Raw genomic sequence first — 15734 nt, forward strand, 5'->3', positions numbered from 1 at the left:
TGCTAAGCTAAGCTCTAGATCTGTAATTGCTGAACAGAAACATGTATGGTATTTATCTTCTTATCTAATGCTAAACCAGAGCCAATAATATTTTGCAAAAGTGTCTCACTATTTCTAAACTGCCTGTGAGTTTTCAACACATAATAATTTAGTCTCAAACAGGACTCGGTATTCCTCGCCTGGGTCTGAATTCTGTTTGAACTTTGGTCTTGGATTTGGCTTGGAGTGAATGCAGTCCTGAGAGACAATGACGTGAAGAGTTCTGCAGACTGCGGCGATGCAGCTGCTCCACTTCATGTTTCTCCCCAAACAGTTGAGGGGCGAGAGTGTGTTACCCAGAGAGTGAAATCTAAAACTAACACTGACAGTCACAGGAGGGCATAAATATCCCTGAGCTGAACCTCCTCCAAGATAAACGCGAACACATGTCACCAGTGTGTTGCCTTCCAGCGTCCGCCAAACGTCATCAAAACAGCAGGATGGAGACAGATCTACAGCAGATAGACCTGCAATAACCTTCTCTATGTATTTATACCGTGACCTGCGTGAGTCGGGTTCGGCTTGCACTTTGTCCTTTGAAACTTGAAAGTTGAAAAGACAGACATTACAAAACTCTTCTGCAGGTTTCCCATTGTGGCACTACTGTAGAAGAATGACAATCTTTTTCCATGACTCCCCCGGGCTAATTTGGGAGCTTCCTTGAGCTAACAAAGTTACTCCCTCCTTGGCTGTTGAGGTTGTTTTGCAGTTCAATTTAGAAGAAGAAATCATTAAAAACAGAACCTGAGAAGCTGATGCATTGAATTTCTAAGCATCTGATTAATCTAGATTTTTCAAAGAATTTTTCATACTATCTGTGCCTTGAATAAACCCTTGAATTTCACGCATTTCAAGGACTCATAGCATTCTCTTTTTGTTCTCTAAACATCCTGATGAAGACAATCAAGTATGCTGTACTAAAATAAGAGTTGAAGTTTTTGAATTATTCTTTTTCTACAAGCAAGTTTCAAAGAGTTTTCTGAGGAAAAGCCCACATTGCGACATAAATTCGATCACATCATCTGCATATTATCGCACCAAAGTCATTGCATATATGCTTCACGCTTTGGTAAATAAACAGGAAGAGAGAAAAGGAGGGGGAAGTGTTTGTACGAATCTTGTATCTACTTTCTGTTACCTGTCTCTTGAGGGGGAACTTTGACAGCTTTTGCACGGGCGGCGTGGGCAGCGTCTTCTGAGTGGTCATTCTCATGCGGCAAAGGACGACGATGACCACAGCGAGGATGAAGAGCACGCAGCCCGTCACGTAGATGAGGATGTCGGCGTAGTAGTCTTCCTTCTCTGGGCTCACTTCTTTGAAAAAGACGGGGGTCAAAGTACACACATCAACCAACAAATAAGACAAAACATCATCCTCCAAGTCTCAACATGAAATTGTTCCTGATGTTTAAAAGACAGTTTCTTTGCTCAGTAGCACACGTCACCAAAACCGATTCAGGGGAGCAGATTTGTGCGGATCTATAAATCAAAACAGGAACAGATCACATAGTCTTCTCCTGTTAGTTATATGCTGCAGCAGGTAATTGCGCCTGTGATATGCTTCTCCCCAGGGAGTTAATTACAGTGTTGAACGCCGAACACAAAAATGTCTTGAAATTGCCTTGTAGCCTTGAGACATTTAAAATCTGCTCTGATTAAAAAGCGGCATTCAATGAAAGCTAGATTTTAAGTTCACATCGTCCAATTAAAGGGGCGTTGACACAGTCGCAGCACTATAGAAATGTGTTAACAAGTAACAATTTGCAATAATGTGCAATAATAGGTTTGAAAATGAATGTCAAAGATTGTGCTACTGAGCAAAATAAGACATTGTTAAAAAATAATTACAGTAGTAATGATCGTTTTATAACATTTAAAGGAGAAGAAGAGAACTGTAAGACCCAGGGAGAGAGGAGGAATATACCTGGAAGCACCGTCAGCCAGGCAGAGTGGTAAGCATAGCCGATAGAGTTCCCTGCCAGACAAGTGTACTCGCCCGCATCCTCAAAAGACACATTGGTCAAGAAGAGAACCTCTAGCTCCTTATCTGTAGTGTTAATACCAGCCGTCTGTGGAGGATGAGAGGTGGGTAAGATGGAAAAAAAGAAAGAGAGAGAAGAGATATTGTGAGCCCAAAGCATCGTAAAGGAAACACCATAAACACCCTGGAAGGAAAGGACAGAAGAGAGTGTTGTAAAGAGTCAGCAGCGCTGCACTTCACCGCCACCAACATCTGGAAACACCCAAGCTGCACCATCACCACGCTGTGAAACACGCTTGCTGGTTTAATCCAAAACCACATGAAATCTAGAAACCTATCACTCTGAGTTAAAATATCAGTGTTATCAAGTCATTTTGATTTTGAAGGAAATCTCAAAAGGCTAAAAATAAGTGAAAACCTTCAACATTATAGTAGAACTGATTCCAAAACAAATCAACTTGCTCTGTTGGATGCTCCTTTAGGAAAATTCCAGAAATAAGTTGAATTGTTTAAACAACAGTTTGAATTGTTCTGCCTGCCTTGTCACATTTTGTGATTTAATGAAAACAGAATTCATGGGCTCAGTAAAAGTGAAAAGAAATGACGTGATATTTTGCTCACAGTCTGTTTTACGGTTTCAATTAAACCAGCATAAAGTTTACCTGATGTCAAAGCAGAACAGATCCCTTCACCTTTAGAGAAGTTACTGTATGTCTTCCCTTTTAGATACAAAAACAATTGTTTTCTTGGATCTGCTTTGAAATTTCTAGGGGTGCCGCAGGGATTTATTCTAGGTCCTCTGCTATATTGTGCCCTTATGTAATAAAAATGATGATTGCATTTTAAAAAGTTTCAGATGAACAAACCTACAAAGAAAAGCTTTCTATTACTTTGAAATCCCCTTAAGTTTGAGCATACATAATTATAAATCACCTTGAAATTACTGAACTGTAACATTTGCTGTCCTGGCTTTTCCCTTTGACTAATGGGTGGTGTGATGATCAGTGGGAGAGTCATTTTCAAACCTACTGTCTGATGTGGCTTGGTAGGGGGGTAGGGTGGGGGACTCTCGTTCCTCAGCCTTTGGTAATGAACAGTGACATCCAGGCTCAGCCATGAATCAGAGTCCTGCTGCATGCTTTTATATAAAAGCACATTAATACAGCTGGTGGATGCACTCCCAGGGAAATCAATACCAATGTGTGTGTGTGTGTGTGTGTGTGTGTGCAATTTGATTTGGTGGCGCGTTTCATCTTTGTGTGTTTGTGTCTAAAGGTGGTTTGTGAGAAATCGAGGGTGAGACTTTTGAAGTTACTGCAGTAATTAAAGGAGGGACATTGTGTTTGTTATTGATCGGTAAGGAAGACAAAGTGGCACGGGGTGTTATAACGAATGATAGCTATGAGCTAACACAATGAGAGCATTTAAACTCAGAACCCAGCAAAGAAATGTGTGTGTGTGTGTGTGTGTGTGTGTGTTTGTCCTATTAGCAAGCCAGCAAGCCAATCAAACCCACAAACAAGAGGAGCCCCGCAGAGAGGAGGAGACGCAGCAGCAGAGAATCAAATGTGTCGCACTGAACTCGCCATTTACCTGCTTTGTGTATCTTAAGCCAGAAAGAGTTTTCTGACTTGCCTACAAAGTTGGAGGCGCGACACCAGTACTTCCCAGCATCTTTCTCTGTCACGTTGGACAGTTTCAACCTACTGTGGGCCTCAGTGTGTTTACTGACAACACTCTGCAAAGGGAAAATTGAGAGGCAGAGTGAAGCCTTTACAGCAAATTCTTGCAAGAGCATACAGTATGTACAGTATCATAAAAAAGTTTAACTTTTACATATAACTGACTTTTTTTTTTACATAAGCTTTCACATAGGCTTCAAAGAACTGCTTATTGATATTGAGCTGTTTGGAGGGACATAAACATTAATCCCAGCATGCAAAAATTCCACACAAGGAAAAATGTCCTCACAACAAAGGTTGTCTGTCTAGTGTCCTCACAAGTATAGAAAGACACACACACACCTACACACACACACACACACACACACACACACACACACACACAGTATACCAGGCTGTCTGAGTAAAAAGGCCTTACAAACTCAAAACTGCAAAATCACACACACACTCTGCACACTGCATAGTAACACACGCTGTCTGACAGTAGATTAAAGGCATTACAGTGTGTCAATCTCCCAAAGTGTGTTCGCCAAGTGCATGAACACACACTTACACATGCTCACACACACACATCGCTCGTGCTACGGCTCTCCAGCAGAGTAACTGTCGATGAATAATTAAACAGGCAAAGCACATAAAGGAGAAAACATATCATGTTTTATGGTTGCTTAATGAACATCCAGGGCTCGGCTCCAGACGCCTCCCTCTCCCTCCCCACGCCGGGGCGAGTCGCTCATCGCTAACTCTTTTTCCAGGCATCAAAAGAGCGATTCAGGCATTTCTCAAAAAGAAAAAAAAACAAAAACTTGCAGGACTCCCTCCTTCATGCACACACAGCTGTATTTAACTCCTACAGTATATACCACACATGAAATGTTGCAGAGAGTCTGAATGAACGTGGTGGGGCCAGAGAGAGAGAGAGAGAGAGAGAGAGGGCGAGAGAGGGAGGCACACAGATCTCTGTAAATACTGTTTCAATTATGTGGTAGTTGAAAATAGAGCATGGAGCCGCGGTCTGAGCTGTCAGGCTCGCTCTCCCCAGCTCTTCGCTTTTTGTTGGACTGTCTTTCTCCTCCTCCTCTTTCTCTCCCTTTTTTCCCTCTCTGTCTCTCCCCTCCTTCATCTCTAGAAGTCTCTTACCTCTTTTTTTTTTCTCTTCCTCACATCTGTCTAACTGTCTCAAATTTGACTCAAAGCTCCGGTAACGTTTTAAATTGTATCTGAAAACACTTCTGTGCAGTAACTCTGTGACTATCGTTCAGCTCCCAAAAAAACATCATCGCTCGACTGTAAAGGCTTCAGCATGCAAACTGTTAAATCTGTTATTTAATCATTAATTTAAACAATTATTTAGGCATGTTATGTAACATTTTATCACAGCCAGGTTTGCAGTTTAAACCTGTTTCCAGTGTTTATGCTAAGCTAAGCTAATAGGCTGCATGCTGTAGCGTCATAGTTACTGTAAAATATGAGATTGGTATGAATTTGCATAAAGGGATTTCAAACTATTCCTTAAAGTTGGGAAGATTTTCTAATGACTTCTCGTTTAATTCACCCAATGAGGCAAACCACAGTCATCACGAGGACAACAGTTTCTCCTTTCTTTCATGCTGTCCGCAGGATTATAACTGTTTTCTATTTTCTGCTTTATAATTCTCTTTTTTTTAAATGTGTGGAAAAAAGTATAAAAGATTAACGCAGTGAGAAGCTAGGTTGATGAGGGTCCCCCACGATGGTTATTAATTAAGGCTTCAACCTCAAAAATCCATTACTGATGCAGAGGTTAGAGCCTGAAGACGCTCGTCCAACTTGATATAATTTTCCTCATCACTTTACTCACTGGTGAAAACAGCACCAGCAGATCTGCCTTCATGAGCCTCAAATTCATCACTCAAAGAAATAGATGAAGTCAGCAACATGTTTTAAAGGGGTTGTATTTCTCACTCTGGTTTGATTACCTTTTACTTCTTTCTTTCTTGTTCCCTCTAACCGTCTCCCTGCCTCTCGTACCCTCCTCTCCAACTCATTCTCTCGCCCGCCATCTTTACCCACCACTCTGTTACATAGTCTCTCTCTCCATGCTGACTTTGCCCTTCCTTGTGCTGCTTCCCTCATTTTTTCCATGGCTTTTTTGGGTGCCTCTTCCCTCTCTCTCTCTCTCTCTCTCCTCCTCCGCAAACCACGCGACGCAGCACATCTGACGGCAGCGGTGGTTTACAGAGCCTGTCTCTCTCCCTGCGTTGCCGCCACCACGGCAGTTAACTTAGTCCAAACCAGATGTTTGTTTTTATTCCCCAGCTCTCTCCAGAGGCAGAAAAAAAAAAAAAAAAAAAAAAAAGATGGAAGGCCAAATAAGAAAGCAAAAAGGCCGTCTTGGTTTGTCGATGGGAGTCTTCCTCTCTCTTCACCCTACATTAAAAAACGCTCCTCACAGCGGGCTAAGGGTGTTGTCCTCTTTGGTGAGGAATGCTTTCTACTCTATTCTTGAACAGCAACACTGAGAGGCGACACATCCAGGAGCAAAGAATCCTAAGACTCCCTGACGCCTTCCTCACTGAGTTTATTTAACCTTTACAGTATTTCAGGAGGGAACGCTTGTGATTGAGAAATGCTTCTTTAAGATGCATTACAAAATCTGCACACAAACAACATGGGTTACATTTTTAATCCAGGCGGCGCTGGTTTAACTCAGTTGGTAGAGCATGCACCCGGAGGCTATAGCGCTCATCCCACTGCTCTCAGGATGACTCCTGATTCTGACGCTATTCGGTGCATGCCATCCCCCACTCTCTCTCCAAATATTTCCTGTCTAAAAAGCCTCCAAAAATAATCTAAAAAAATCCATCTGAGGCATTTATTTAAAAAAAGACAAGTCAACACATCGGCCAAATCAGCAACTGGATGCATCATGAATTCACTTTGAGCAGATAGCACTACCCGAGACTTCTCTCTAAAACAGCCTCGGTCAAGATTGAATCCATCTTCACCAAATGCCAATCATCCAATAATTAAGAGCTCTGTGTGCGGGCATAAGATGCTAAACTGTAATAAAAAATGTAATAATAAAGTGTTATTAGCACATTAATGAGTATAGATTTGTATACGTTGCAGTTATGTAGTAGAGTGCGTGTGAGGTCTTTATGCCACATAATGAAGGTGTAGTGTTTGAGCAAGGAGCTCATCAATTATAAACTGCAGTGAGAAAAAAGCCTGCAGGGCCCCGAAGACCCACCTGCTGTAAAAACTCATTAAACAAGACGTTTAGGAGAGATTAATTATCAGTGAAATGTTCAACGCTACTCCAGGCTACAGCTGCTGAAACTCGGCCTCATTAAGACTGAACCAAGAGTGTGGGGCTTTGCAGACCCACCTTCAGGATGTTGACGTAGGGAACGCCGTCGGGCCCGTAGCGGCTGCCGTTGACCTCGATGTGTTTCAGCCACTGGATGTGCGGCTGGGCGTCGCTGTAGACCTTACAGTGGAACTCCACATCGCTGCCCACTACCACCGTCTGATTGGCTGGGAGGCCCGCTTGGAGGATCGGCCTGTGAGGGGAACGCTCTGAGAGAAAAAGGCAACAGAGTCATTAGCAGAAAGTGATGCAGGGGAATAATGTGCTGCAGGAAATAGAAAAATTAGGTAGGCTTGAAAAAACATATCTCGTGGGTGTTTAAGATCACTCTTTCATGCTAATTTATTCGATGTTTACACAGAAGCTGAAGTGATAGTAAACGTTTTGAAGTTGTTTACCTAGCACATCTAGCTGGTAGGTGTGGGTGATGGTGCCGTATTTGTTCTGCACCACACAGGTGTAGTTTCCCCGGTCTGACGGCACAGCGCTCTCCATTACCAGACTCCACTGCTGGTGTCTCAACTGGGGGGGAGAGAAAGGAGGAAAGTTTGAATACAGCAAATCTAAATCTACTTGTACGGTCAGCCCATTTCAAGGACTTTAAAAGCGAGTTCGGTGTAATATTTTAAAACATTTTCACATATGGTATTGTGCAAAAACAAATCAGGATCACAGGTTCTAGTCCTACTAGAATTATCTTCAACCCTGATAGTCAAAAGGATATTTTAGAGTCCTGTAAACGTTGGCAACAATCATTTTATGAGTCACTTTTCAGATTCAGATCGAATCCTTTTTCTGTGTACCACAAACCAAAGCTGAAAATGAGACGTCCCTCTTTCTAGAAAGAGATCTTTCTATATTCACAGAAAGATCGCTGTGTCCAGAGAAAGCCCTCCTCCGCAGCGTCAGATCTCTCCCCTGACTCCCTCCTTTGATATCCTTTGGTATAAAACATCACAGAGCAGCTTGCTGTGTGCAGCGCCTGTTTACCGAGGTAAAAAACCTCTTTTGCACAAACATTCAAAAAAATGGTTTAACCCATTTTTTTTAATTGCACAGTGGTTGATGCAGAACAGGTGTGTTTAGCAGGAAAACATCTTTTGGCGTGATTTAAATATCTTGATGGAGAGAAGATGTGAGAGCTCAGAGTGAGACTGAGATGAAAAGGAGTCAGGAGTGGAGAGCAGTTTGATTGGGTGTCTGGTGCACTTTGGATCATATTTTCTAAGAAATGATTTCAGAGTGAAGAAGATGTCAAGCAACAAAAGACGTGGAAAATGTTTCACAAGATGCAGGATTGCTCAACACATTTCTAGGCATCAGAATAGATGATGAATAATTAAAAACAGAGGGACACTGGCCTTGTTTCCAGGTACATCAGATAATCCAATATCTACTGTTAGATAACATCTATTCTAAGAATTAATCCATCTCCTAGATTGAATTACTATTCTCTGGGATTTAACTGTTAGCTAGGCGTGTACACCTTCCTTATTGTTATGTTTGACATTACGAAACAGTGACATGTTAATTCAAACAGCTTCTAGCTAAAAATGACATCAGAAGATAGCTAGGAGTTAGCTAAGGCTACCAGATGCATAAATCCCTGCATATCAGTTGGCCTAATTCTAGCTAGGAATTGGCTAATGCTAAGAGGAGCTGATATCAAACATTTCAGCCTGGAATTTAGCTCTAATCGAAGCTTCTTGCTAACATTAGCATGAGTCAGGAATTCACTGCTAGATACTTTTACACCTTCTGTATTTTAAGTTGTATTAGTTGTTGTATTTCTGTTGACACTATGAAAACATAATGTCATTCAACTTTTGACAAGGTTCAAATTCCTAACAGAAATGTTAGCATGAAATTGGCTGAATGCTAACATTCACTGCTGTCCTATAGCCTAATTTCCTTCCTGAGTTTTATTGGTCCTTGTCTTTTCAATTGCTTAACAATCAGTTAGTAATTATTAATAATGATTTACACCCATATTTTATTATTTTAGTCTCCTACACTGAGCTCGATGTCAGAGGGAAGCCGCTGTCTGAATATGGTCACCTTAAAAATAATGCACCAGGTCCCAGATATTTTAACAACCACTTTAACTCTTTGAAACTGATCTAAAGAGAATCTCATGTGGGATTATTTTCATAAGAGAGCACCGAGAAAAGTGTCTGTCTGCTCTCTCCGCAGGCTCACATATTTTTTTTTGCACCTCTAAAAATTGCTTTGGCTGTGGCAGTCGAGAGCACTCAATCCCAGGAGAGTCGAAGGGTAAATTCTGTGTAATAATTCAAACCAGGTGTAGCCTGATGGCAGCAGCGCCAGACAGATACTAACTTGACAGATTCAGAAGCTCAAAGCGAGCAGCCAGACCTTGCACAATGAGGCGAGAACAGAGAAGCTGCCACGCATCGATAGGCAGAGTCTCCACGGGCCAAGAGGAACGACCTCGGCTGTTTAAGTGGAAACATGCGCCGCTGTGCTCACTGCTGCGAGACAAGCGTGGAGGGAACACCCCCTGAAAGAGGTCAGAATTGCTAAAGACGAGAGAGGGTGATGTCAACAAAGAGGCTTTTCAGGGTGGAACACTTAACATCACCTGTGTAGGAAAATGTGCCGACCCAGAGAGGGGGGGGGGGGGGGGGGGGGGAGGGGGGGGGGGCTGTGTGTTTTCACAAACGTTTAACCCCACACGTTTAGGTAAGAGGCCAGCCATTCACAGAACGTATACATTTGTAGGTTGAGGATCTCCTCCTCCTCCTCCTCCTCCTCGCTCCACCACTCTCTCTCTCTCCTGGAGGTGCACGCGGAAAATACTGTAACAGTGTAAATATTATGCCTGTGTGTGCATTTTTTCTTGCAGTTGCATGGTAACATAGAGCAAGGCAGCCGCGCTCGACGCTGGCAAATGTTGTTTTTTTATTTTTTCTCAGAGTGGCTGGCTCCACCCCGTCTACCCCCTCTCTCAGAGCCGAGGAGTCAAACTGAAGTCAATGGCTGCTCTCATGAGCAGATGAGTGACGCCTTCTGCTGCGGTCGCCGAGTCTGGAGTCTCTTAAGCGGAGAAGAGAAGAGGAGGAGGAGGAGGAGGAGGAGGAGGAAGAGAAAAAAAGAAGTGGCGACGCATGAGGAGGAAAGCTAAAAGGTGGTAAAGTATGAGCTGAAGTTGATGCTCAGGAGAGGCCAAGACCACCAACAGAAAGAGAGAGAGGCTGTGATCAGAGTTATGGTCCTGTTTCATAATAAAACCTCATTTTTATGATAACTTACAGCCAAAGCGAGGTACATTTACTTTCTTAAGTTGCTCTATGATGTACTATCTTTTTTCTCTTTCACAGTTGCCGTGCAGATTCAGATTTGGCGTGAATCTTTCTTTTGGATGCTGTCGAGGAAAATATCCTCAGAAAACATACCGGGCTACTCTCAGCTGAATCAAACATAAATGTTGATCCAGTTCACAGAAGGGGATGTAATCCTTTAGTTTAAACCTGACAGGATGGAAATAAGTGAAGCAATTAAAACACATTTAGACTCTGAAACATTATCAACTAAACATCCTATCAAGAAAAGTAAATCAAAACTCCTTGGCACACTGAAAATAACTTTACTGTATTGTAGTGAGTGTTTTGCCCATAGCTTCCAGGGGCCAGCGGTGCCCCCGGCGGCCGCAGCAGCCAAAACACAAGACCGGCCTGTCAGCAGCAGCCGTCTCGCCACTATATTTATTATATATTATATTATATTTTTCACCATTATCAGCTTTCTCCATAGAGCCTGTTAGCATAGCATCCAAGCAATATGGCGGACGTTAAGTTTCGATTCTGATCTGTGATTGGTCTGTAGCTTCAGTGGTCGAAAATATGAGGAACTAGCGTTGTAGTTTCACCCCGCTAACCGCAACAGCTTCCAGTGATGCAATATGACCACTTTTGCATCACTGGAAGCTCCTTTACAGACTCAGAAATACAAAGATTTCACATCTCAGGGGAAAATGAGGGCGGGATGCACGACCATTCAAAAATACTACCAGGTTTCTAATGATACAAAGATTAATGCAAATGGTGAAGTATCTCTTTAAGTTGTTGTTAGTTCTGATTTATTTCCTTGTTAATTGTTTAGCACCAATACACCAAGTCAAATTCCTTGTATGTGTACTTGGCAATAAAACCCGATTCTGATTCTGAAATACAAATGGTCACATGACCAATCATCATGATAACCATTATTCAGGGTCACAGCCTCAAATTAAAAATCCTCCTATCACTGTCTTTAAAGAAGCAGAGGTCACTTTCAGCTGCTACAATCCAGACATTTACTGCTGCGTTCAGTGTGAACGTCCATTAGAGAAACATTCAGCCCTCCTTTGTGGTAATTATTAACTTTGAGTGACATTTATGCTTTTTAATTCCCCTCAGCGTGTTGTTTCATTATTTTCTCCATACACGCCCAGTCCCGCTCTTATGACCACGTTACACCGGCTAACCTCTGTTAGACCTGCGGAATTAAAGTCTCCAAACGTGATAATCCCATCCATTCCAATCACGCCGGATTCCAAACAGAATTAAATTATTAAGGAGCTTACGCCGGAGTCATACGAGGCTTTAAAAGGTTTTAGGGCTTTGGCTGTGGACCTACGGAAGGGGGCACGAGGCATGGGAATGGACGAGGAGCTCCACACTGCAAAAAGTGTGAATCTGAAGGAGACGTTAAAACAGAGAAAAGGAGATTCAGCCGATTTCATTAAAAAGGGATCAGGTTGCAGAAATAGAAAGTAAGTCAAGATGTTTAAAACATAAGGAGCTTTAAGTGATCTGAATCTAGAGCCTGTCGTGGGAAACTCTAAAGTTAGCTCACCATATTAGTGGATTCTTTTATTTCTCAACCGCCTCATGAAGAAACAGACATTTTTTGCAGTGCAGCATTAGTCTGAGAAAACTCAGGAAGCTCTGCTCCCTTTACAGTCCCAACCCCTCCATCTTCACCTCACAAAATAACCCTGTCAGAACCAGCGGGGGCCAGTTACCAGAATTTATGGCTGTGTCAGAGCGGACCAGTGGCCCGGATCTGTGCTACCGTCTAATTTGACCAACAGAGAAAGTGGAAACAGATAGAAGCGGCGGCCCCCCCGAGGGCTCGCCCATTAAAGTCGAGGAAAGTTAGCGGGTCTATTGCCTGAGTTTGGCTCGACATGGCATTGCATCAAGACTGTAAAATTGGAAGCATGAGAGTTCAAAGGAGGAAAAAAAGTGGGCTAAGGAAACCCAATAAATGGGATAATCTGTCTTTTGATATCTGGGGTGTATTTGGGTAAAGCAACGGGGGAGAAAGGGCGAATGACCGCGGCTGGTCTGCAATTAAAGGAGTCCTAAAATAATCTTTGCAAAGTGTAGAAATTCCAACGCGGCCTACAGAGACCCACAACCCGGCCCGTGTTAAAATCTGGATCGGAAAAACAAGGATTTAAAGTGCTTAAAGTCTTAAAAGTAACAGTGTGGAGCCAGTTTAAGAGCCTGGCCTTGGAAGGCTGTCAAAACAGGGATTGAAAAAAATCACTTAAGCACCGAACGACCTGGTTGGAATGAAACACAATAATTACTTTGTCAACTTTTTGTGCCACCGCAGTTCAGCATGAACACAATAAAAACCCCTTCCTCCAATATGTGGCAGCACACAACAACAGCAGCATTGGCTTTGGCTGTCAAAGGCTCAGGACGACTCAATGGGCCGGTGACACGCCCCCCCACCCCCCCACCCCCCCCTCTCCCCACCTCCGATCTGATGGCTCAATAGAGAGGTGATCTTTAACCTCCAGGCCCCGCCCCCCTCAGGCTCTGAGCGCCACAGTTGTCTGGCAGGGCGCTCGATAATCTGCACTGCTGGAATTTTATTTTTTCTATTTTACAAATGAGCCACACACCCTATTTACCGTTTCATTTAGCTTCGACAAACGTAGCGTTTAGTTCCCTGTGTTGCATTTCAATGCACTAACAAAGTGTTTGTAAGATGGAAGTGAATGTCTGAACAACCTGCAGCGTGCTGGGAGAGGATAGAGGATGATAGTAGGTCTGTATGCCTGTTAAATCAAAGATAGGGTTGTATAATGTGTGCCATTAAGGGTGATTATTGTACTGCTCATTTTACATTTACATACCTAAATCTCGTTTTGCATCTACTCCACATATTATCTTAGCTAAGTGTCACTCGTTTAAAACCTTTAGCAGTCGGTGTATGAAGCTCTTCTTTGGAAACTACTCTCTCTGGTTTTATAGAGTCTGTCTTTGTTTTGTTTCCTGTTAAAAAAAAACGTTGCTGAATCATCCTACACATTGGGGTCCAAATTAATTCAAAGTCAACTTTATCAGAGTCAGGGGCACTGCTTGTCAACAGGGCAAGGCAGGCAAATGCTTGGGGCCCCACACCAGCAGGGAGCCCCCCCCCCCCGAGGGCTCAGGAACTGTAAACCAAAGCAGTGGCCCAAACTTTGCATGCATTATTGCTGGGAAAACCAGAGTTTGTCAATGAAAGTCAGTAAAGAGGAATTATCCGTCTATAGGAGAGAAAAAAGAAAGAAGGGAAAAAGAGGAAGCGTCGGGACGCTGGCAGACATAATGGTGATGAGCGCTAGTTGGAGGGCGTCCCAATTAATCTTTGCCTCGGGCCCCAACAGACTCTAGAATCGCCACTGATCAGAGTCGACACCTCTAGGGCGGAGGACGAGATGGAGGTGAGAGTGAAGCCCAAAGAGCGGGTTCATTTTGTCACTCAATGATGCCCAGAGAGTCTAATTATTGACTCCGCTGTGGTAGATGAGAATACGCCCAATTTCAGAGAGTTATTAGTGGACGTCCTTTTGGTTTACGTACTGTGTAACTAACCAAATGATCAACAATTAAATGAGTTTGACATTTTTTGCTGCAGATCCTCAATGTAAAAAGAGTCTTTGATGGCCTTTAAATGTTCTCTCATTTAGGAATGTTAGCTGCTGTTTCTGCCTCTAAAGCCGACACAGTGGTGGGATCACTTAGTCCCCCCATTACGCCTTGAATCCGCTGTCTTGTTAGGCCAAAATTCTGGCACAAGTTCTGCCTGAGCTTGCTATTTTTCGGAGAAGAAACACGAGTATCAAAAAGGTCTCTGCAAGCTGTCACAAAAGAACCAACTTATAAATGTTTAGAAGAAGAAAAGCTTTTACCACAGCCTCACTACATATTTCTTTATGTTTAACATAATATGATGAAAGAGGCTTTATGGAAGATGCATCCACTTGTTTAAATGGATGTCTTTAAGAACAAAGGAGGACATGGTGCATCCTCAAAAAGGACCACTTTAAATCACTTCAGTGTGCAGACTGGATGTATTTTAGCAGCAGGGTAATGGACCCTAATGGTCCGCTCAGTCACTAACTTTCTGTCACATTTGTGCACTCAGAGTAAATGACAAACTGAGTGCCTGAGAGGCCGAGAGGACTCCGCTGTGCCGGATCAGTCAGAGAATCAGCAAAAGTCACACACACACTCCAAGCAATGAGAGGCGTGTGACAAAATCAGGCCATCAGCCGTCCCAAAATCACACACACAGGATTCATTCAGCGCAAATTAACCACGGCTGTCAAATCCAAAAAATCCAATCGTTTCAATCCGAGATGAAGACGGCTTCACCTGGAGGACCCTGCTGGAGGAATAGAGTCTTTGGAAGGCCATTGTCGGGCTGTCACGACTCAGCCTCACCACCCGTCTGACCCTCACCCTGCGTGATGAACTCATCACAGGCGGATGTGAGGGTGGGGCGATGAGGGCTGTGACACACCGAGACTGAACGCACGGCAGAAAATGTGACTGACGAGTCAATCTTCTGCCCGTTTGTGAACGCCTGACTGCTCTTGACATGTGCCCTTTATGTATATATTTGATACATATTTTAATATCATGATGAATATTTCAACTGTTAGAAAAAAAATGGCAGTGTGCTGTATGAAGGACTGCGAGAGACTCAGAGTATTTCGTTAAATTTTCAGACTTTTTGAAGCATAAAACTATAAAGAGATATCAGAGGGCTGTGATTATTGCTCGGTATAATCATACTTTGCAAAAAAAAAGCGACATAACCGTTTAGAGAATAAAGAGCAGTGACTCTGCAATGACTCTCACAGTGTTTGATTGGCAGGTGATCGCTGGGAAACGCAGCAAACGAAGACTTTCAACAATTGAAGGAGGAAAACGAGGATCTGATGGACGACCGTGTTCACAATTAGGTGACACTATAATTGTATTAGACGCGTCACTCAACTTAACAGAAGATAATGTAACTTAATTTTTAGAGCAGCTGTGACATCGCCCGGGAAAACTAACGTTGGTGACGACTCTGAACATTTTTTAAGGGACACATTTTTATTAACTTCCATTTTTTGGACCTATCCTTCTGCATGGTTAGAAAGAACAAGAAGCACTGGACATTTTCTTTGCAGCGTGCAGGGCGGTGGCGGGGTTAGCAGAGGTTTCTGACTCCTTTAGGACGGGGGTGAAGAACATTACCCCTGACCTCCCTGAGGCCTGGCTCTGTCACAGGCTTGTCCGTCACCCAGGACCCCTGACTCTAAAGAGGGTGACCTCTCAGTTCACCTCCCTCAAGGCCAACAGCGGCCACATGGTGACCCGCTAACTGGATTTTTAAAAAGAGG

General features: G+C 43.1%; 1 protein-coding gene across 7 annotated transcripts in view; it reads right to left on the reverse strand.

Moving 5' to 3' along the window:
- Positions 1–15734, reverse strand: part of fgfr3 (fibroblast growth factor receptor 3) — an 82094-nt gene that overhangs the window by 16081 nt on the left and 50279 nt on the right. For 4 of the 7 annotated variants that reach the window (XM_061062772.1, XM_061062769.1, XM_061062767.1 and 1 more), the window contains 4 exons: positions 7453–7576; positions 7073–7263; positions 1964–2108; positions 1178–1353 (listed from right to left, as the gene is read on the reverse strand). In XM_061062772.1, the coding sequence (XP_060918755.1) occupies positions 1178–1353; positions 1964–2108; positions 7073–7263; positions 7453–7576 (636 nt within the window). Of the gene's footprint in view, positions 1–1177; positions 1354–1963; positions 2109–3613; positions 3759–7072; positions 7264–7452; positions 7577–15734 lie in introns of all 7 variants that reach the window. The other 3 variants (XM_061062770.1, XM_061062766.1, XM_061062768.1) reach the window with 2 other exon arrangements.

Source organism: Labrus mixtus, chromosome 18 (assembly GCF_963584025.1).
Source record: "Labrus mixtus chromosome 18, fLabMix1.1, whole genome shotgun sequence".
Taxonomy (NCBI): domain Eukaryota; kingdom Metazoa; phylum Chordata; class Actinopteri; order Labriformes; family Labridae; genus Labrus; species Labrus mixtus.